The sequence below is a fragment of the Gigantopelta aegis genome, chromosome 10 (assembly GCF_016097555.1).
Source record: "Gigantopelta aegis isolate Gae_Host chromosome 10, Gae_host_genome, whole genome shotgun sequence".
Lineage (NCBI taxonomy): Eukaryota > Metazoa > Mollusca > Gastropoda > Neomphalida > Peltospiridae > Gigantopelta > Gigantopelta aegis.
Window position 1 is genome coordinate 49,847,303 of NC_054708.1, and position 23,428 is coordinate 49,870,730.

General features: G+C 36.7%; 1 protein-coding gene across 1 annotated transcript; it reads right to left on the reverse strand.

Moving 5' to 3' along the window:
• Positions 1-8,643: 8,643 nt before the first annotated feature.
• LOC121382589 lies at positions 8,644-21,551 on the reverse strand. The gene is made up of 4 exons (XM_041512099.1): positions 21,414-21,551; positions 16,943-17,077; positions 9,939-10,007; positions 8,644-8,896 (listed from the first exon to the last, which is right to left on the reverse strand). The coding sequence occupies exons 2-4, from the start codon at positions 17,067-17,069 to the stop codon at positions 8,778-8,780; spliced, it is 315 nt and encodes a 104-aa protein (XP_041368033.1). The 5' UTR covers positions 17,070-17,077; positions 21,414-21,551; the 3' UTR covers positions 8,644-8,777.
• Between the last annotated feature and the right edge of the window lie 1,877 nt (positions 21,552-23,428).

Sequence of the window (23,428 nt, forward strand, 5' to 3'; positions counted from 1 at the left end):
GGTCATAGGTATCATACACATTCAAACTAACACTCCTGTACTACACCTTTATGCGCATGCGTGAGAAGGTATATAAGTATAGGTATACTGTCACAGATTTCTAATCTTTTATTTTTAGAACGACTATCAAAATTGCGCCAAATTTCCTTCATCAAAATGCGCACTCATTTCCCTTTGGCTTAATCCTGCGGGACATTCCAAATTACACAGCACCATACCACCCCTCGCTTGTTACCAACCACGGTTGGACTGCTAGTGCTCCCTTGCACCTGCCAGTGCAGGCGGTCTCTCTTTCACCCACCTCAACCTTTTCCTGTCCTGGACGGAGAAGCCGGTACTTGTGCCCAGGACAGGCGTGCGCTACAACAGCTTGCTCTGAATGTGCACGTTAAACAATTTCCCAATTTCCCAACAGAATTCTTTCTGTATTCGTTTGACAGTGGGTGGTAACCCATTTCTATATATCTTGTGAACAGTACGCTGGATTACCTGTTTAGCAAATTCATCAACAATATTAAGTTTGCAACCTTTGGAAATTTTAAGATGACCCCTGTCTTTTTACCTTTCTTTACAATATGACAAATCTGGACTGCTGACATCCCAACTGCCCTATCTGTTCTCTCAACAACTGTATTTAAACTTTTAAGCAATTTCCCTCTTTTATTCTCAAGATGGAAACATTAATAAGCTGGTTTCACAAGTTTACTAACTGTAGGTCCTCTGACCAGAGACTGACTCTTTTTCTTTCTTTTTTGCCTAATTACCATTACCAGTATTTATTTACATGCTTATATACTATTAAGGTCTCAAGCATGTCTGTCTCGGGCCCGGTCTCTGGATAGCCAGTGATCTGGTCCGGGACAGAAATATATGGGGCAATTTTGAATCTTAATGCCAAAATAAATAAACGGGCTATTAACAATTTGTGCGCAATCCTAAAACTATAAATTGTGTCTACTTTATTCTACTTATAATTTAGGCGCATCTTAGATCGGGCTATCTAAATATTTTTAATTTTTTGTCTAATGTTAATTTTTACGGATTAAAACTAGAATCATCGATATAACGAATAAACACATCGGATGTACATGCATTCGTTTTTTAGTGAGCTCCATGTAACATCTGGACCGGCTGAGCGTTACGGCGCTAGATTACACTGATTATGTTAAACAAACCGTTATGGTGTTCATTCCGGGTAAAGATAGCCATTGTTTACTGATTCCTAAGATCTATTTTCCCGGAAATAACTTCCGATGACGTAGCGATATTGTTGGTTTTAATCCTATTATAAACATATTATTATATTATCCTAATATAAGGCCTAAGGAGAAACATAACAGGGTGTTTATATTATAGGTTTATTTTGGGTTTATTATAGCATTAACATAAAGAAGGAAACTTAAAGGGACTATCCCGAGTTTGCTGTCATCGTTTTCCGTTTCCTTTTAACTTATTTTCGTGCTTATATCCAATTTAGGTTCAAGCACACTGTGTCGGCTGGTAGGTACTGGGTTCGGATCCCAGTCGAGGCATGGGATTTTTAACCCAGATACCGATTCCAAACTCTGATTGCACCGACCAGTGATCCATGGTATGTACTACCCTGTTTGTGCGATGGTGCATATAAAAGATCCCTTGCTGCTAATCCGCAAGAGTAGCCCATGTAATGGCGACAGCGGGTTTCCTCTCAAAATCTGTGTGGTCCTTAACCATATGTCTGACGCCATATAACCGTAAATAAAATGTGTTGAGTGCGTCGTTAAATAAAACATTTCTTTCTTTCTTTTATGTCAACTTATTTTCGTTCTTACTAGTATATCCAATTAAGGTTCAAGCACACTGTGTGTGACTTGTTATTTTCATTTCATGTCAACTTATGTTCTTTCTTATATCCAATTAAGGTTCAAGCACACTGTGTGTCACTTGTTATTTTCATTTCATGTCAATTTATTTTCGTGCTTACTAGTATATCCAATTAAGGTTCAAGCACACTGTGTATGACTTGTTCTTTTCATTTCATGTCAACTTATTTTCGTTCTTACTAGTATATCCAATTAAGGTTCAAGCACACTGTGTGTGACTTGTTCTTTTCATTTCATGTCAACTTATTTTCGTTCTTATATCCAATTAAGGTTCAAGCACACTGTGTGTGACTTGTTATTTTCATTTCATGTCAACTTATTTTCGTGCTTACTAGTATATCCAATTAAGGTTCAAGCACACTGTGTGTGAATTGTTATTTTCATTTCAACTTATTTTCGTTCTTATATCCAATTAAGGTTCAAGCACGCCGTCCTGGGCACACACACCACAATTATCTGGGCTGTCTGTCCAGGCCAGTGGGTTAGTTGTTAGTTGGTTAATGATTAGTGAGAGAGAAGAGGGTGTAGTGGTCTTACACCTACCCACTGAGTCGTTAAAACTCGCTTTGGGTGGGAGCCGGTACCGGGCTGCGAACCATGTACCTACCAGCCTTATGTCAGATGACTTCACCAGGACAGCACCAAGGCCGGTTGCCATTGCTAATTAAAATGTTTCCGGGGTGTGTGTCCTGCATAGCCTGAAGTGCATCCGTCGGATGATCAAATCACCTCAGGGACCCAATCTCTGATTGGATTTTTTCCCTGTCCCAACCAGTGCACCACGACTGGAATATCAAATGCCGTGGTATGTACTGTCCTGTATGTAGGACAATACATATAAAAGATCCCTTACTGATAATGCAAAAATGTAACGGGATTCCCTTCTAAGACTATATGTCAGAATCACCAACTGTTTGACATCCAGCAGCTGATGATTAATATATCAGTGTGCTCTAGTTGTGTCGTTAAAGGCGCAGACCCTAGTTTCATCTCATGGAAATGGACACTATGTTTATTTAATCTACAAACCTGAAACACATTTGAATAAGGTTATAACAGAGAGAACTAGTCTGCAATGCTTTAACGGGGAAATACCGTCCAAAAATTGACTCGAGCTTATCTTGATAACAATTACTTCTCAGACGAACGTGCGTTTTTAGAATGATAAAAAATGCAATTTTGGAAATTACAAAAACCTGGATGATCAGAACCACGTTAGGTGTACGAAAAATGAATATTCTAAATAATAAAATGTAAGTACTTCTAATTTAAAAAAATTTTAAAACCCGCTTTAATAGTGAAAAATACGTCGTTGTGTTTAAAAACTAGAGTATATCGCTTTAAAGAAAACAAACTTTAACTTTCTTATTTACAATATCAGTATTGGTATATTCAGTGTGACTCTCATCGTCCTAATGTTTATTGTACTACAAACGTCAACATCTCGATGATTTCCTACGTATGTAAAAATATACATTAGGGAGCTATTAACAACGTTGGTATTGCCAATACCAGGCGCAGATTCAGGCGGGGGTCCAAAGGGCCCGTCCCCTATTTTTGGTGAAACAATTACAGAATACACCAAAAATGCAAAGTTATCCCGTCCACCTATCAAGGACCATTAAATTCTATTTTGGGGTTTTGGGCCCCCTCTATTAAAAAATCCTGGATCCGCGCCTGAATACAGACTGATATACATTACTGAACAAAAAAAAAGAGTATTTAATATGTAAATTGTGTCGTTATAAAGTCTCTACATGTCTGAAACATTTAACAATGACAGCAAATTAAATATTTAAAAAATTCAACTTATCTTCACGTGCATGTATTCACTTACATGGTAATCCAACAGCCTTCAGCCTGGCGTGGTGTGTTTTATTGAATGTGTTTGAAGGTAACCTTGATTTAGGTAGCTAGTGGGAGAGGAGGCAGATTGTTGCCCAAATTAAATGAAAATGTCCGAATCTGGATAAAAACGTTTATTCATATTAGCATTACTACCAAATAGCTATATAGGGTTGCAAACGACTCACTACACATTTTTGCATGGATTACAATTAATACTGAGTAGAATGATAGCAATGTATATTTCATTTCAAATTATTTTCGTGCTTATATCCAATTAAGGTTCAAGCACGCTATCCTGGGCACATGCCTCAGCTATCTGGGCTGTCTGTCCAGAACAGTGGGTTAGTTATTAGTTGGTTAGTGGCTAGTGAGAGCGAAGAGGGTGTAGTGGCCATACACCTACCCATAAGCAATTTTATGAGCCCTTAAGAACTCGCTCTGGGTTGGAGCCGGTACTGGGCTGCGAACCCTGTACCTACCAGCCTGTAGTCCGATGGCTTAACCACTGCGCCACCGAGGCCTGTGCAATGTATATGGTGGAAAAAGTTTCAGGCCATCATTAGGTAGGTAATGGTAGGTAATGTTTTTAACATGCTCATATACCACTAAGGTTTCGAGCATGTCCACCCCGGGTTCGGCATCTGGAAGCCAGGGGCCCAATCCGGGGCAGAAATTACTTAGGTCAATTTTGAAATTAAGCCAATGGGGGAATAGGGACTTTACAACTATATTTTTAATGCGCCATTTCTAATAGAAATTTATAAATAAAATAAATTAAATTACATTACAATTATTTGTTTTGGGAGGTTAATTCCCCAGGAGGTTGGGCCAAGGCCATAGGAAGTTTATTTAGTAGGGGAACAGAGTGTTATAAGGGGCACCCATCGTATTGGGAACTTCAGTGCCATTATTAGCCCAAATGTCTCCATCGTTTTCGTCGGGGCAGGATTTAGCTCTGTCGGTTGAGTGCTCACTTGAGGTGCTTGCGTCGCAGGATCGAACCACCTTGGTCGATCCATTCAGCTGATTGGGTTTTTTCTCGTTCTAACCAGTGCAACAACTGGACAAAGTCCGTGGTATGTGCTTTCCTGTCTGCAGGAAAGTGCATATAAAAGATCCCTTGGTGCATTAGGATAAATGTAGCGGGTTTCCTCTGATGACTACGAGTCAGAATTACCAAATGTTTGACATCCAATAGCCGGTGATTAATTAATCAATGTGCTCAGTGGTATCGTTAAACAAAACCAACCATCGTTTTTGCCCGTATTTGAAGATTTGCTCCCCACATCTCGTACGCTTATGCTTTGTTCACAAATAACTTATTTTCGTGCTTATATCCAATTAAGGTTCAAGCGCGCTATCCAGACACGCTGTCATGGGCATCACATCTCAGCTGTCTGGGCTGTCTGTCCAGGACAGTGGGTTAGTTATTAGTTGTTAGTTGTTAGTGGTTAGTGAGAGAGACAATCTAATTAAAATTAGCTCCACTATTACATGTGGATCTAACACCAGCCAGTTGGAGCTCATGTCCACCAATCAAAACCGTACTTGCAGAATCCTGCCAGTGATTTAAAAATAATTTGAAAACATTCCGAATTATCCTGAGGGTATACGACATATTTCGTGTGAATTAATTTTAATTAGATTGTGAGAGAGAAGAGGGTGTAGTGGTCGTTAAAACTCGCTCTGAGTGGAAGCCGGTACCGAGCTGCGAACCCTGTACTTACCAGCCTTATGTCCGATGGCTTAACCACGACACCACCGAGGCCGGTCACAAATAACCATTAAAGGGAATCGAAGAATGCCGGAATACGAGAGAAAAAGTTTGGATACAAATTCTAAAGACTGCAACTTTTTAAAAAAAACCAGTGCTTTTCTTTTCTATTTCTTTTCTTTCTTTTTTGTGCGAGTCTTTGTTGTTGTTTTTTTGTTTCTTTGTTTTTATTTGTTTTAAAAAAAATATATATATATTATTATTATGTTTTTTTTTTTTAGTTTTGGTGCAGGTTTTTGTCGACCCCGATTTACGTACTGAAGTATTGGGTATTTATTTTTTTTTATTTTTTTTTTTTTTTTGTGAGTCTTTGTGATTTGTTTTTGTTTATTTTTTGTTTCTTTCTTTGTTTTTAATTCGGTTTTTATTATATATTTTTTTTATTATTATGGGTTTTTTGTTAGTTTTGGTGCAGTTTTTTGTCGACCCTGATTTACGTACCGAAGTATTGGATATTAAAATAGTGACGACAAAGAAACTACATATAGTTATTCAATGTAAAGTGTCTCTAGTGCCTCGCATCGCAAGCTGTAAACAATGTAAATAATTCTGATCAATATTCGGTCACAATTCAACGGCGTTTTACAGTCTTTGTTCACTTACAATAATTTCCTTTCACATTCTCTACAGCCACGAAGCACTTATTTATACAAGCGCGTCGTATTTATCGACTTGTCCACCCCGCGTTCTGTAACTTGATACGAATTGCGAATGTCTGCTGTACGCTTCGACCAATGAAAACATTAGAAACACAATAATTTAATACACGTGGCGAGTTGATGGGCAAATCATAACAAAAGTTAACACATTTAATATTGTTGTTGTCACACACGCTGCTGGAAATAAAGTGAAACTAGATGTACATTGGCTCACAATCTGATTAAAGGGTATCGCTTTTATAATTTTGCGTCCAGCCGTTTTGTTTTGGTTAGTTGGGGGGTTTTAATTATCAATTTATTATTTACAAACTTTTATCTTGCTAAAGGGTAGCCTAACAACACGCGTGGGCAATATTTGAGGATAAGATATATAGGCTAATGAATGTTTCATGTTTGTTAATATTTACATTAGGTTAGTGATGTAAATGAAATTTTGAGACTAAGTTGACGTGTATATTACCTTTTTTATGTTGTATATGCTTACAATGAAAATGAATTACAGTATTATAAAGGGAACGCACACTTTTTATTTCTCTACTTCTTCTTTATTTATTTATTTATTTATTTATATTTCTTCTTTTTTTCTCTTTTTTTTCTTGGGGGGATGGGAAGATAAAATGAGGTAAAATATAGGTCTATATGCTGTGTGAATATCACTATGCAATTAGTTGATCATATGAAGTTAGAACAATTTTGATAATATTAAAAAATATATATTATTATTAATAATAATTAACAAAACCATTGTAATGAATAATAATAATAATAATAATAATAATAAATAATCCTTTAAACAAAATATTTATTTCATTGTCGTAATACTACTATAGTTGAATCCATAAATCCACTGTGCGCACGGTAATGTAGTTGTACAATTTGCATTTCCATTAGCGATGTACCAAAATACGACAACACCAGAGTCCGACATTGAGGAGGCATAGAGGGTCGAAGCCGTAGGCTACACATCATTTATGACAATTTTGAAATAATGTAGTAGTTATTATTTCTCTTTCTTACACACCCGTTGGTGAGAACACCATGCGTTATTTTTGGTTACACATGGTTCTTAACACATGTACGTGTGTTAACAATTTTAAGACACACGACTGGCTGCTCCTAGGTGATGACCAGGTCACCAATGCGATACATCCAATGAAACTTAGTAACTTAATAACTGGTTTAACGTGTCCATATACCACTAGGGTTTCGAACACGCCTATCCCGAGTCCGGCCTCCGATAGGATCGGGGGTCTGACTCGGGACAGGGATAACCTAACAAATACGGACAATTTTGAAATGTTTAATATTAACACCAAAAGTATAAAAAGGGGGAAAATTGGTGTTAATAAATTTTGGCTGCGCCCTCAAAGAGAAATATTAACATTCTTAACGTATATAAATTATTAATATAATATAATTTTGGCTGCGCCCTCAAAGAGAAATATTAACATTCTTAACGTATATAAATTATTAATATAATATAATTTCGGCTGCGCCCTCAAAGAGAAATATTAACATTCTTAACGTATATAAATTATTAATATAATATAATTTCGGCGCAAATTTACATGGGCTGGTCTAAAATTAATAATAATTATTGAACAGCATTCATTAAGCCCATGGGAGATTAGGAGGAAAGGCTATAAAGTTGGCAGAAGTATACAAAAAACCCCAAAAACTACATTTAAAAATTAATTTTGGAAAAGGGGCTGCCAATCATATTCTAAACATTGGTGTGACCAGGTGAGGGTCGGGAGAGAGGGGAGTCCGGCATCCCATTCCCCCACTCCCACCGTGTCCAACCGCAGTTCAGTCCAATCCTGGAAGCCTAGTGGTTGTTTAAGAAGTTAATAGAACTTCCTAAACCGGCGTCACTAGGAGAGTGACGCCAAAGGGTTATTAATTCCATCGTTTGTGCCACTGGGAGAGTGACACAAAAGATCCAGCGATGATCCAATGAAAAACTACACGATGGAAATCGATTAGACTGTGACGTTTAGTTAATCTGACATTCATGTGTCTGTGACGCGTAAGTCAGCTAGCTATAAGTGCAAAGGCTGTAAATAACGTTTAGTCGAAAAAGATGTTAAAATTTGTTTAAAACCTGTTTTTTGAGGATATGTAAGAAATAGAATAATATATTTGTGTCCGTTAGATACCATTTATCTCACAACGAGTTGTTTTAAAATGTATCTAACGGCCACTCATGTATTATTCTCTATTTGTAAAGATAAGATTTTGCTAAAAACTGCTCTAATAACAGATAAAATTGAAAATAATTTTAAAATAATGTAGTAGTTATTATTTCTCTTTGTAAAGATAAGATTTTGCTGAAGACTGCTCTAATAACAAAGCAAATTAAAATTTTGGATATCCCAGTATTCAAACATTATAGGCTAGGCCTACGGGTCAAATAGCTTAATTTTCGTTATCAGAACTTTGTGAGTGACCTTTTGGCGCTTTGTGTTTTTTCTCTCAAAATAATCATAAACATAAGAAAGTCAGAAAATAATTTTAATTCCCTTTCTTCTGCGAACCGAGCACGCAAATCCAGTGTGAAACAGAATGACAATCTAACATCTAAAATAAAACCCGCAAGACGCTGGTTTTGAATGTTCGAGTGTGGCCATTGGATTATTTGCCAAATCTGAGACTGGGCATGCGCATTTGATTTGATTCTGCCTGCCGTTGTCTAAGGTGAGATAGAAGAGCCGCTAAATTGGTGACAAGTCTTTCCTGTGCCCGCTTCCGTGCTGAAATTAGATCAAAACAACACAATACATGTTAATAATTAGGGGGATGAGAAGCATAATTATTAATCATTCATAATATATAACAGTAACATATTTAAAGGGGGAAGTTGAATAAAGACAAAACAATAATATTATTTACTTTTCTTGTAAAATGTAAAATTACTATTATTTTATAAATTTATTTGATTTCAATATCAAATAAGTGTGATCGGCAGGTTAACACGTGACTTCACAAGCTGATTTTGAATTGGATATCTATATTGAAAAAAGAAGAAGAAAAAAAAGCTGCTAAATACACTAGACAGTTGATGAAGATTTTCTTTATGTACTTCATATGTTTCGCTAAATATCATTTATATTAAATGTATTCACGAATGGTGACCTTTATTTGACATTGAAAAATTGGGTCAAAATGTTCCTTTTTGAGATGTTCATCATATTGGAATGTATCACTGGAAGGGGTGGGACGTAGCCCAGTGGTAAAGCGCTCGTCTGATGTGCGATCGGTATGGGATCGATCCCCGTCAGTGTGCCCACTGGGCTGTTTCTCGTTCCAATCAGTGCACCACGACTAGTATATCAAAGGTCGTTTGACATCCAATAACAGATTATTAATAAATTAATGTGCCATAGTAGTGTCGTTAAACAAAACCAACTTTAACTTCAACTGTATTACTGGATGGTCACCTTTATGAAAAACAGTATGAAGTTTAGCCCCCCTAGCTGGTGCCGGAAACCTATTGTGGCCCATCTCTCGTCTACCACATCTAGGCCTAATTCACAAAGGTCTTTTAGGCTCTGTTAAACAACAAATCATCCTCATTGTAAGTAGTTTAGAATTGCACTGCGAAATCGCAAAGTTGCGAGAGTTTAATGAATTAGGCCCCTGGTTTTGGCATCAATTTTTGCTGCATATCTTAATTTATTTTTTATTAAAGTACCCTTCGGGGTAGTTTGACGGTCCGAAATCCCATTGCTTTTAAAGCTTGCTTACTGGACTATTAAACTATATTAATTGACTAGTCCACGCAAGTCTACTCACTTATTTTATACTCGTTTGCACCATCCACATCTCTGAAGCGCATCTTCTTCAAAATAAGATCTGAGGCGTCTGCAAACAAACAAAAAATATATATAGAGAACAAAATTATGTGAATATTTAATAACGAATGATTGTTGGGGGTCTTTACCGACAAGTCAAATCCTAGTACAGACAACAGCAGTGTTATACTTTAAAGAAGAAATGTTTTATTTAACGACGCACTCAACACATTTTATTTACGGTTATATGGCGTCAGACATATGGTTAAGGACCACACAGATTTTGAGAGGAAACCCGCTGTCGCCACTACATGGGCTACTCTTTCCGATTAGCAGCAAGGGATCTTTTATTTGCGCTTCCCACAGGCAGGATAGCACAAACCATGGCCTTTGTTGAACCAGTTATGGATCACTGGTCGGTGCAAGTGGTTTACACTACCCATTGAGCCTTGCGGAGCACTCACTCAGGGTTTGGAGTCTGTATCTGGATTAAAAATCCCATGCCTCGACTGGGATCCGAACCCAATACCTACCAGCCTGTAGACCGATGGCCTACCACGACGCCACCGAAGCCGCAGTGTTATACATGTATGTATAGCTAAGTTGTCACATGAATATAAATATCAGTGTAATCATTTGATGTGTCTTATCAGGGACATTATCATCACCATCATCACAATCATCATCATCATCATCACATTATCATCACCATCACAATCATCATCAACATCATTATCATCAGCATCATCATCATCATCTTTTTTTTTTTTTTTTTTTTTTTTTAAACGCCACAAACATTTAACAGAGAGACAAAGACATTTTTTTAGTTTGTTGGACATTACAAACGTGGGTGATGATGAGGTGAATGGTGAAGCCGCAGTATCATCATCATTTTGAGTAAGTGTGTCTGTATTATAGCTCAGAGGTACAGGATTTGACTGCACGTACTTTCATTTCATTCACCACATGATCAAAATAGCACAATTACTCCAAATTAAACCTTAATTGAATACGAGTTCGGACACACAGTAGAAGCGACGGTAAATCGAGCACAATTATACGTTATCTTTGGCATTAATCCACAAGGATATCAACCCATTAACAACAAAAATTAATGTTTATTAAAGGACGGCTGATAATTATCGTAAATCATTACCTTGCACGACTGAAACAAGACGCGAAAATAGACGTCATTGTGGGAACAAATGAAACTGTGACAATAAAAGTTTAATTTCCATTAGTACTAACCCGTGCACATTTAGAACAATGTGGGCTTCACTGCGTCAATTAAACTCTGGAAAGCTCCGACTTAACAACAAATATATTTAGCTATTTAATGATTTTAGGTGCTCATGAAACATTACAACCAAATAATTCATACACCAGCAGCAACTATTTGTATTAGACAATCTACATAGGATAACCACTTGACGTCACAGTTTTACGCATACATGTTTTGCGGTCAATTGAAAAATACAGTAAAATGCAGGCCAATTTACCTAGGATGGGGTGGTTGAAAGCCGCTACCGAATTAGACAGAAAACGTGACATAAATACATAAATGAATTTGTATTTTCTATTTTTAGTCAATATTTGTTGGGGAAAACCACTATTTACTCTTATTGGCAGCCTATTATAATTTTGATATCTTCGAGTTAATTATAATAGCCTCCGTGGTGCAGTTATTTGATCATCGAACCTAATGCTGGTGGGTACGGGTTCGCATCCCGGTACCGGCTCCCACCTAGATTGGTTTAAACAATATTTATTTTACAAAAACATATTGGGATTGGTCATCAGGCTTAGCCTATATTAAAGGGACATACCCTAGTTTTTAAACACTAAGGCATATTGTTTACTATTAGAGCCGTTTTTGATAACTGAAATCATACTTTACTTACATTTTATTGTAAATAGTATCCTTTTCCGTCCATTCGAAGTGTGTTTGGTGTTTTTCATATTTTTAAAAACGCACGTGCGTCTGAGAAGTAACAGTTATGGAGTTGAGTTTTAGTCTACTTTTTAGGGGGTATATCACCATTTCAAAGTCACAAATTTATCCAAATGTGTTACAGGTTTGTAGATTACCTAAACTTAGTGTGCATTTTCATGGGCTGAACTAGGGTCTGCCCCTTTAAGACCTCTCCCTACATTTTACATGCGGATACATATTTAAATACCACAGACTTACATAGCCTCCGTGGTGCAGTTATTTGATCATCGAACCTAATGCTGATGGGTACTGGGTTCGCACCACGGTACCTGCTCCCACCCATTGTGAGTTTAAGAGTTCAGTGGGGAGAAGTAAAACCAGTGTACACGAGCCTTTCTGTCACGAACCACTAACAGTATAACCCAATGTCTTGGACAGCTAGCTTTTGTGCGCCCATAACAGTGTGCTTGAACATGAATAGGATAAAAGCACGCAAACTAAGTTAAAATAAATGGATAAAATAAAAATGAGTTACAAAGTAAGCAGAGGTTGTGTGCAGTCGATTAATTTTTAGTTATTTGTTGAAAACAACTGTAACTATAATTAATGATGTTTCAGCAGAATAGGTCAACAAATTTTGGTATCTTTCATGGAGATATTTGTCTGCAAACTAGGTCACATTCAAAGGGTTTTTTGGCGGGAGGGGGGGGGGGGGGGTTCTAATTTAAAATTTCGTACAAAAATGATAGACATATTCGGGCAAAATGTGCTAATTTGATACCTTTTTACCATATATTTCCATCATTTTACCCACAAAATTCGTTGTAATCAATGTAAAAATGTGCAGTGATTCATTTGCAACCCGATATAGCTGTTTGGCAGTAATGTTAATATGAATAAATTTATTATCCAGATTCGGGCATTTTCTTTCAATTCGGATAAAAACCAGCCTTCCCTCCTACAAAAATGGAATCCCGTACGCCTATGATACCGGTTTATCGTTGTCGCACTGGTGTGGATTTCATTAGCAGAATTTAACGCAGCGCATGCGCGGTGCAGGTGAGGTTCCCCCAAAACGCGTATGGAAACACAACTATTGATAACTGAAGAAAGATTGTTTTCTTTTTCAATTTTAATTTTTTTTTAGCGTTCCGTGTCCGCTCTGCGCCCGCACCGCACCCGCGCCGCGCCAAAAAACAACAACAACAAACAAACAAAAAAACTGAGTACACGGATAAGGGTTCTTGACAAGTATTAAGAGGTTGTACACATAACTTCAGAATCTTGTTAATCAGTTGTTTGTGAAATTATATTGAATTCCATCGAAAAAGCAACCAGCTAGATTTGTAGTTGTGAAAAGGGATATGAGAAAATATATATACATTTAATTGATATCGTATAACTTGATATATTCAGGTATAGGCAATAAATAATCCAAAAATTGTATATAATGGTCAGAGTTATTGAGTAATAAAGGGAATAACCAAATCGCTACGAGGAGTTACGAATCATCTGTCCCTCGTGAATGAATGTTGTAAAACCCTCGCCAAAGGCTCGGGTTTATAACATCCCCCCTGCGCGTGCTGTAACCTCACCGTGGTGCAGGGGTGTAACTTTTTTTTTTGAGAATGGCCAATACAGCACAAAATTGAAGTTTTTAGTAAAATTCAGTATCTATCTGTGATATTTGTGTTTTTGCACAGTTCTTTACACTGTTCTTGTTTATATTGATGTTAATCATCACTTTATTTATTTGCATTAATAGTTTGACACCCAATAGCCGATGTATTTTTCGTGCTGGGGTGTCGTTAAACATTCATTTATTCATTTACTCATTCATTCATTCATTACAACATCCATTCACTCGGGACAGATAATTCATAATTCCTCGTAGCTCGTTAGTTATTCTCTAAATAATACACGTCTGCCAATCCATATTAGTTATTAAAAATAGTCTAAACCATGCGAAGATAATTTGTTTCCAGTCACTAATTTGATCGATAATAAATACATGATTTACAAGTTTTTCACATTGACAATGTCATTAACGGTTTGGCATTACTCTTTGGCAATAACCTTTTATGAGATTTTGTTTCTACGGTAATTAAAGGTTAGTTGGTGTTTTTCGCATGACGCCAATCTATGTATTTAAACTGTATTTTACGGTGTACTTTGGTTAGGTTCAAGTTCCTATAATTGATTTTGACACTCTTGAGGGGCGGGACGTAACCCAGTGGTAAAGAGTTCGCTTGATGCGCGGTCGGTCTGGGGTCGATCCCCGTCGGTGGGCCAATTGGGCTATTTGTCGCTCCAGCCAGTGCACCACGACTGGTATATTAAAGGCCGTGGTATGTGTTATCCTGTCTGTGGGATAGTGCATATAAAAAATCCCTTGCTGCTAATCGAAAAGAGTAGCCCATGAAGTGGCGATAGCGGGTTTCCTCCTTCAATATCTGTGTAGTCCTTAACCGAATGCTGTAATGAATGGATTTCATATTTAGTATCGATGTTGCTCAAAGTGGATGTTAAAGTTAGTTTGTTTTGTTTAACGACACCATTAGTGCACATTGATTAATTAATCATCGGCTATTGGATGTCAAACATTTGGTCATTCTGACACGTAGTCATCAGAGGAAACCCGCAACATTTTTTGCTAATGCAGAAAGGGATATGCACTTTCCCACAGACAGAAAAACACATACCCCGGCCTTTGACCAGTTGTGGTGAAAAAGTCCAATCAGTTGAATGGATCCACCGAGGTGCCAAGTAGATGTAACCCCGTCGCAATATCAAAGACATTTAGAATCAGGTTAAAATTCAGTTCACGGTAATCTAATTGCTCTTAAAGGCACTGAGTCCAGTTGTAAAACATTTTACAGTTAAATTACACATTACTTACAACTTCTTTCTTGTTTTATCAATTTTAGCAAATCTGGAGCATTTGTGGCCGTTCAGGCCTGGTGCTTACAACACGTTTAGAGTCTAGACTCAAAACTCTAATAGAGTCTGAAACACTAATGTCATGACAACGCCATACAAATTGCAATGTCAAGCATGCATAATGGCGGCTTTCCGACAAAATTCTGTATTAAAACTTGTTTCGAAATGTAATCATTATACATTCAACTATAGTGTATGCTCATGGAAAATTACAAATAATATAATTCACTAGTATAATTAGTCTTTAGAGAATCTTAAAAGCACGACCTACTGAATGGAAAGGGTTCAGTTGAGGCGAACATTTCGTAATGTTACGCCTGGTGGATGTTGCCGATAAGTTTGCTACCTTTCTGCAACTTATTTGACTCTGACTGCCGTATTTAGCTGTCGACAGTCATCTTGCCAGATTTTATCGATTTCATAAGATTTGTTACAATATGATAAGACAGAAATCGCCCACAAATAAATGTGGAAAAGCAAGGCATTTGTAATTATGATACTGCAACTTTCAAGAGTGGTTTTCATATTACTATCCAGTTCGTAACATACGTGTCACCATGGTGCTATCATTCTAGTTTAAAAATCTTTTTATTAATCTGCTTCCATTGCGTGTGCCTTTTTACACGAGTCCAACCACATTTGCTTAGAGAGTTTGCACCAACAACACATAATTAGCATTATATGCTTATTACTATGTAAGGATACTTGTAATATAATGAGAGTGTATGTAAGCAGCTGTCAAAAGACATGATCAGTGGGATTTTTTTTTTTTTGTCATCATCGGCTTGGCGAGTGCGTGTTTGTTAGGTCTGAACAAGTGTTTTCTTTCCGATAAGATGATTTCCTTTTGAATGGTTATACTTTTCTATTTTAAATACTAGGCATATATATTGTAAGACAAATGGTTTTGTCAGAAAATGCTATTTTACTTGCAAACTGTTCGAATATAGTGATACACTTTAGGGATGGTCGGATACTGAGGGGCGGAACGTAACCCAATGGTAAAGCACTCGCTTGATCCGCGGTCGGTCTAGGATCGATTCCCGTCGGTGGGCCCATTGGACTATTTCTCATTCCAGCCAGTGCACCACGACTGGTGTATCAAAGGCCGTGGTATGTGCTATTCTGTCTGTGGGATGGTGCATATAAAAGATCCTTTGTTGCTAAAAAAAAAAAGTAACGGGTTTCCTCTCTAGGACTATACGTCAAAATTACCAAATGTGTCGTCAAATGAAACAAAGATGTTTTGGTCGGGTACTGCAACACACTATTTTGCTTAGAATTTAAGTCATAATGTGAATCAACAAAATGGCAATACATGTAGCTGGTTAAATTTCGGTTTACGTTTTCGTCCATGTTTGCTTAAAATTCCTATAAATATAAAATCACATTTCCACTTGTTTCTTGGTCACACACACCATTCTGTTTACACAGTAGGGTTGTTTTTGTTTGTTAGTTGGTTGGTTGAGTTTGGTGTTTTGTAAACCTTGGTTATAAGCTGTAATTAATATTGTCTGTAAACCTCGTATTGTTTAATTGATGGCTTCTATATTTGATGCGCGGTTGGTCTAGGATCGTTCCTCGTCGGTGGGCCCATTATGCTATTTCTCGTTCCAGCCGGTGCACCACGACTGGTATACCAAAGATCGTGGTATGTGCTATCCTGTCTATGGGATGGTGCATATAAAAGACCCCTTGCTACTAATGGAAAAAAATGTTGCGGGTTTCCTCTCTAAGACTATATGTCAAAATTACCAAATATTTGACATACAATAGCCGATGATTAATAAATCAGTTTGCTCTAGTGGTGTCGTTAAAGAAAACAAACTTTAACTTTTTATCTATATTTGATAACATAAACGGGATACACAAAAAGTACATGGTCTTAAAGCAACATTTTAACAAATAAATTCCAAATATATGAGGCTTCAAGAAGTCATAGCGCGCACTTCATGAATCTGACCCATATATATATACGATTAGACAGACAGACAGACGGACGGACAGACAGACAGACAGACGGACGGACGGACGGACAGACAGACGAATGTTTGCTGTGGTACATGTACTATCTATATACATGTATGATATAAAGATTGTAAACAATGTATTTTAAAAACGGGGTCCCTTACAGTCACGTAGTTCCTTTGTTAGATAGTGTTCCTCTTCTGGTTGTATAAAGTTGTCAGATGTAACAAGGCACAAAGAGATCACCAGTGTGATGACGAACAAGAGATAACGCAATCGTGTCTGCTGCATCTTTAGTCCTGAAACAAATAGAACAGAGCATTTGCACACTACTAAATACATTTTCAATTATATATTTAAAAAAAGAAAAGAAAAAAAAATGTACTACATCGTCACACTCACCTGTTCCTCGTTTGTTTATGTCATTCGTTCATTCATTTCAACTTATTTTCGTGCTAATACAGTGAAACCTCTGTAAACTGGACACCATTGGAACCAAGACAAAAGTCCGGTTTTAAAAGGGATCCAGTTTAGAGAGGTTAAGTGCTCTACTGTTTCTTTAAAAAGGGACTCTGTAAAACGTCCGGTATTGAGGGAATTCCGGTTTACAGAGAGTCCGGTCTTGAGAGGTTTTACAGTATCCAATTAAGATTCAAGCACGCTGTAATGTAGGATTGAATGTCAGTAATGTGAGATTGGATGTCAGTAATGTGAGATTGAATGTCAGTAATGTGATATTGGATGTCAGTAATGTAAGATTGGATGTCAGTAAGACGGTTAAGTTCCTGACACTATGGATGAGGATTTTGGCTGCAGTCACTCTGTCCAGTGGGTGTTGGTGTGAGCACTTCCCGAATTTCATCCAGCGAATGTTTTGCTAACGTTCTATTTGATTGATTCCCGACGTTTCCATTTGGTTTACAGTGAAGCGCATAAACCAACCCCAAGTTCAGCCAGCAAACGTTTCGCTAACGTTCGCGAACTATTTGACTGATTTCCGACGTAACCATTTGGTTTACCGCGAAGCTCTTCAACCAGTCCAGCGGACGTTTTTCTGCTCGGTCTGGCTGAACTCGGCCCTTATTTTGTCCCATCAGTATATGAAATGTTGTTATGGTTGTTGTCATCATCATCTGATTCTTCATCATCATCGTCCTTTTTTCTTAAACATTTAATTTTCTCTTTTAAAGACAGGGTCGCTTCTTACTTCACGTATTACAGGCAAGTGACTTGAATTATACAATGTGTAACTGTACACTCCTCTTTTGTTAATGCTTGCTACCATATGCCGTTAAAGTGAAGTGGATTTTTTTTTTTAATATTTCATAGCTACGTAGTCTTAATTCAGTAATATACCAAAATATCGCATTTGCATTAATAGCATGGGTCCAAGTCCAAATAGGGAAACAGTGAACTTATGCTTAGTGAAAAGTCTTGTTGATTGAAATAATAATACTATTGCTTAAATTGTTATCACTTCGGTAGGTATTTTATTTTATTTTATTTTATTTTATTTTTTTATTTTTAATTTTTTATTTTTTTTAATCTGTTATTAAGTGATGAAAAAGTGTTTGGGTCACTGTCGGTACGAGCTAAGTTCTGCTTTCTTTAATATTTTACTGACGTTAAAGGGGTCGTCCTAGGTATGCAGCCATTATAAGATAAGATATGAACTCAGGACAGTTCCTTTAATTTGCAATACCATCGTTCAGGTGTCGTATTTCGCTGTGTTCACCTTTATTTGTGATAAATAACTACACACTAACCGAAGAAGTAAGAAAGGAAATGTTTTATTTAACGACGCACTCAACACATTTTATTTGCATTTATATGGCGTCAGATATATGGTTAAGGACCACACAGATATTGAGAGAGGAAATCCGCTATCGCCACTTCCTGTGCTACTCTTTCTGATTAGCAGCAAGGGATCTTTTTATATGTACCATCCCACAGACAGAATAACATATACCACGGCCTTTGATATACCAGTCGTGGTGCACTGGCTGGAGCGAGAAATAGCCCAAATAGGCCCACCGACGGGGATCGATCCCAGACCGACTGCGCATCATACGAACGTTTTACCACTGGGCTACGTCCTGCCCCACATTAACCGATCACACACACATGATCTTTACATAACTAATTCGCGTTCAGTGTAAACAAACTCGCGTTCAGTAGCCAGTTTCACAAAACATTACAGGCCGAATTTATAAAACCAGTTTATGTCTTACATGCGTGTAACTACATACATTTACAATGCTTAAATACATGCGTCTAAGAAAAACAGGCTTCGTAAACTCGGCCTCTTAAGTTTACCTTTGCGACTAGTCGTTAGGCCTGTCGTATGTCTACACGTGTTTGGTATCTATTTCACGCAGAAAATTAGATGATTAAGGAAGATACATTAATTTAGAGACCACTGAAAATAAAATATGTATCTTTCAAACTATACTGTTAAAAAAAAGTAGGAGAACTCTAATAAGAATTTACAATTGCCAAAATTGTAAGGTATATTAGCTGTGGGGAATGGTTATATGATAATAGTGAATTAATTGGGCAAACATTACAACCGGTAATTCAGTATTACAGTAGGATTTATGACCACCAAAGATCTCGAAGGACGATTGGGGTCAGAAGTGAAATTTGAAAGTTGACGTTTTATCAGTAAATCGCAAATTCAAACAATAAAAATTACTAAAAACATAACAATAACAACTGTATGATCAACAGAATGAAAAAGATTGACAGAAGTAATGTTCCACAGTGATTAATGGACCTTCCTGGAAATTGTCAAAATGGAGAATGATACCCCACGCACGTGTACGGGGAAACTGCGTGATGCATGTGCAAACTATGGAATGTGTTTCGGTGTGTTGATAAACAGACCTGTACGTTCTTTACTAGGATGTCCGTGGTCGAAACGTATGTTTTAATATTTCAGGTTCCCCTACTTTTTTTTAAGAGTATATATTAGTTGTACTGTTTGTCCTTATACAAACTATGATTTAGTCGTAGATATACGTTTATTTGTAAAACTAGGTTTGCGATGTTTTTGTGAAGTTGGTCTCACATCCTTGTCTTATCACGTCGTAACAAATCTTATAAAATTAGGGAATTGACATCTGGAAAGCTTACTGTCGGCAGCTAGGTAGGGTCATCAGAGACTGACGAGGTGAACAAAGACAGCAAACTTGTCAGTGACATCCTCCTGACATAATGCTATGGAGTGTGCGTTTCCCCTCAGCTGAACACGTCTAATTCCATCGATTCGTTCTTCAAAACATTTTCCCATCAAACGAATTCTACTTGTAAATTAAAGCATTTGGTTGTAATTTTTTTAATTTTAAATTATTTTTTTTTATTATAAAGGAATGTAGTTAAAGGTATAAGGCCGAATTCACAAAGCCTGGTTTAGACTTACACACATGTAACTACATATATTTCCAATGCTTAAACACCTGCGTTTAAGAAAAACAAGCTTCGTAAATTCTGACCATGATGTCTATATTTCAAAGTAAACGTAAATAAATAATTTTGGCGGGAATCCGCCTAAGTTATCCAACATTCTCAACTGAAATTTTAAGCTAAATTAAGGTAAGTTTTCAATATTTCATTAAAAATAACTTAGTTTCTTAAGAATCATAGTATCTCAATTTTAATAAAACAGTAATTTTTTTTTTTAATTAAAAAAATATTTAGTAATTGAACAGCATATCGACAGCTTCGTCTCATATCATAGATTGCATAAAATAGAGTCAAGTATCGTTATCTCGACATTTCTATATCGTGAGCCCAGAATATGTTACGGTTGTAAAGTATTCTATGGCATAATTTTTACCCACTACTAGGCCTACGTATATCCATCCTCCGTATCTCGAACGATTTCTTTCGGTCCCTTCAGCATCGAGAGTGAGGGTGGTGGTGGTGGTCGGTGCCCCCCCCCCCCCCCCCCACCCCCCCAGTCCTAGAGAAAATCCTCAAATTCGGGCAAAAACAACAGAGAAATGCGGGTTAAATGAGCTGGCCTGAACATTTTTCACTATGTATGCAAAGGAATCGCTACGCAACCCTATATAGCTGTTTGGCAGTCATGCTAATATAAATAAACGTTGTAATCCAGTCTTTTGTTTAAATCGGAAAACAATTTGGCTGTTTCCTCCCACTCCCCCCCCCCCCCAAAAAAAAAAAGAGAGAGAGAGAAAAAAAAAAGTGAGCCCGTTAGCCTATGAAAAGTTTATTTATATTATTACTATTTTAAACAATACTAGTCCACACTCAAAACGAATTTCGAGATTAAAACTCGTGTCAAATCTTGAATTAAAATATGTAAAATAGTGATGTTTAGAAAAGGAATTTAATATAGAATGTTACGTAAATAAGTTAATTTCCTAGCTGAATGTCTATAATGAATTAATATTTTAATATCTATGAAAAAAACAACTAAGATCTTGTTTGGCTTCTTTGATTTAACGACGAAAATCCAAAGTCAAAGTTCCAAACGTTTTAATATCATATATTGTATTACATATATCTAGATTAATTTTTGTTCGAAATGTCTATACAAAAACCTTTTTGTGTATTTTGTTTGTTCAATGCCAGCTCTTAAGGAATTGAGTAAAGCGTCAAAACACGTACCTGTAGCGTTGAATTCTTGCAGCACCTGGCAGGATAAAACGTCAAATAGGGCTTTTTATATGAAGCCAACCTGAACATAAACCCACGCGTCAATATTGAAAATATGACCACATTAACACTCTTTGTTTAATATTGCTCTCCCGTGAATAGCCATTGTGGAAGAAAATAAAGGGATGAGAATTGGCATATGAGGCGGAAGTAGATCATATTTGGGAAGTGCGCAGGAAATGTGCAGATTACAGTGTGTCTTCTTTTCAGAAAGGATTAGCTCTTTAGACCATATTGCGTCAAAAGAGTCGTTCACAAATCAATTGATTCTCAGTGAAGGTCAAGCCACGTTATTAGCTTTGCTTACTTGCAGACAGGCCAAGATAATCTTCCAATACCCCAATCTTTCTAATCAGCAGCCATTTATACTGTTTCATAATTAAACCATCATGCGGGCCAAAATGGAAATCCACTTTAAATGACGGGGTGATGAACTTGTTATACAAGCACCCTCATATTTGCATAAAACAATACACTAGGAGTGCATAGCTCAAATTGCGAGTGATCGAAATTAAAGGGACATTCCCGAGTTTGCTGCATTGTAAGATGTTTCCGACTAATAGAATATTTCTACGATTAAACTTGCATATTAAATATGTTTTCTTGTTTAGAATATCAGTGTCTGTATATTCAATGTGTTTCTGGTAGTCTTAATATTTGAAAGAAGCCCAAACTGGATTTTGTCTTCAAATAATTTTGTACTTACGAACAAATCTTTTTTAGGAAATAAAATGAAATTTAACCTAGTACAAATGTTAGAACGATCAAAAACACGTTTAATATACAGCCACTAATATTTTATGCAAATCATTAAAAAGTCTGTGTTAGTCGATAACATCTTTAAAATTGCAGCAAACTCAGGAGTGTCCCTTTAAGGAAGAAAATAACCTAATCTAAAATGCAGTTAGTCGACAGTAAAGTATTATCGATATTCACAAAATATTGACATTGATAAAGGACAAATGTATTTATTTATGGAAGTGTATCGCTAAACCTATGTGGCTATGTACTTTGTTCGCACGAGCGCGTTTGTGTGAGTGTGTGCGCGCGCGCGTTTTATGTGACATTGTTAATGTTAATTTTAATATAGGTAAGGATGGGTTTTTTTAGTATATACGTTTTATTTTGCTTTTGTACCAGATATTAATGCCCAGAATTTTATTTTTGTTGTTATATTTGTATACAACTATTTATTATTTAAAGAGCCTATCCTGTATGTGCAATCATTATAATAGACAGTGATTTAATCTATTCACATCTAATTCTTTAGATAATAACTGTTAAATATTAATCAGTACGTCACGAAATACATTTGCCATTCCCTTTAATCCAATTATTTCACATTTTATTTGAATGTTGGTTTAAAAAACATGATACGTACGAATTCATATTCTAGTAATAAGAAAGAAAATGTAAATATTTAGTTATTTAAAAAATCAAAAAATCATAGGCTTCGGAAAGAAGTGGAAAACAGTTACCCTTCCTAAAATAGCGTAGTCAATTTTCTACATGATTCATTCATTACGTTTTGCATTTTGAGTACTGTATTTTATAATCGTAATCCAGTTTCATCAATCGAACATTTGTTTCATATATGAATCATAGGAAACATACATAAATACAAATATACCCCTAAAACATCTCTCACAAATACAATTAATTAATATTAATGATTAATACTATTAGGTTGAAGGCTTGGATACTGAAAGTAGGAAATGTTTTCTTTCAAGTATCTCATAACAATATTGACCAATTAATGACGCAGTACGTCTTCTTTCAAGTATCTCCTAACAATAACCGGCCTCGGTGGCGCAGTGGTTAAGCCATCGGACTACAGGCTGGTAGGTACAGAGTTCGCAGCCCGGTACCGGCTCCAACCCAGAGCGAGTTCTTAAGGGCTCAACGGGTAAGGCCACTACATCCTCTTCTCTCTCACTAACCACTAACCAAATAACAACTAACCCACT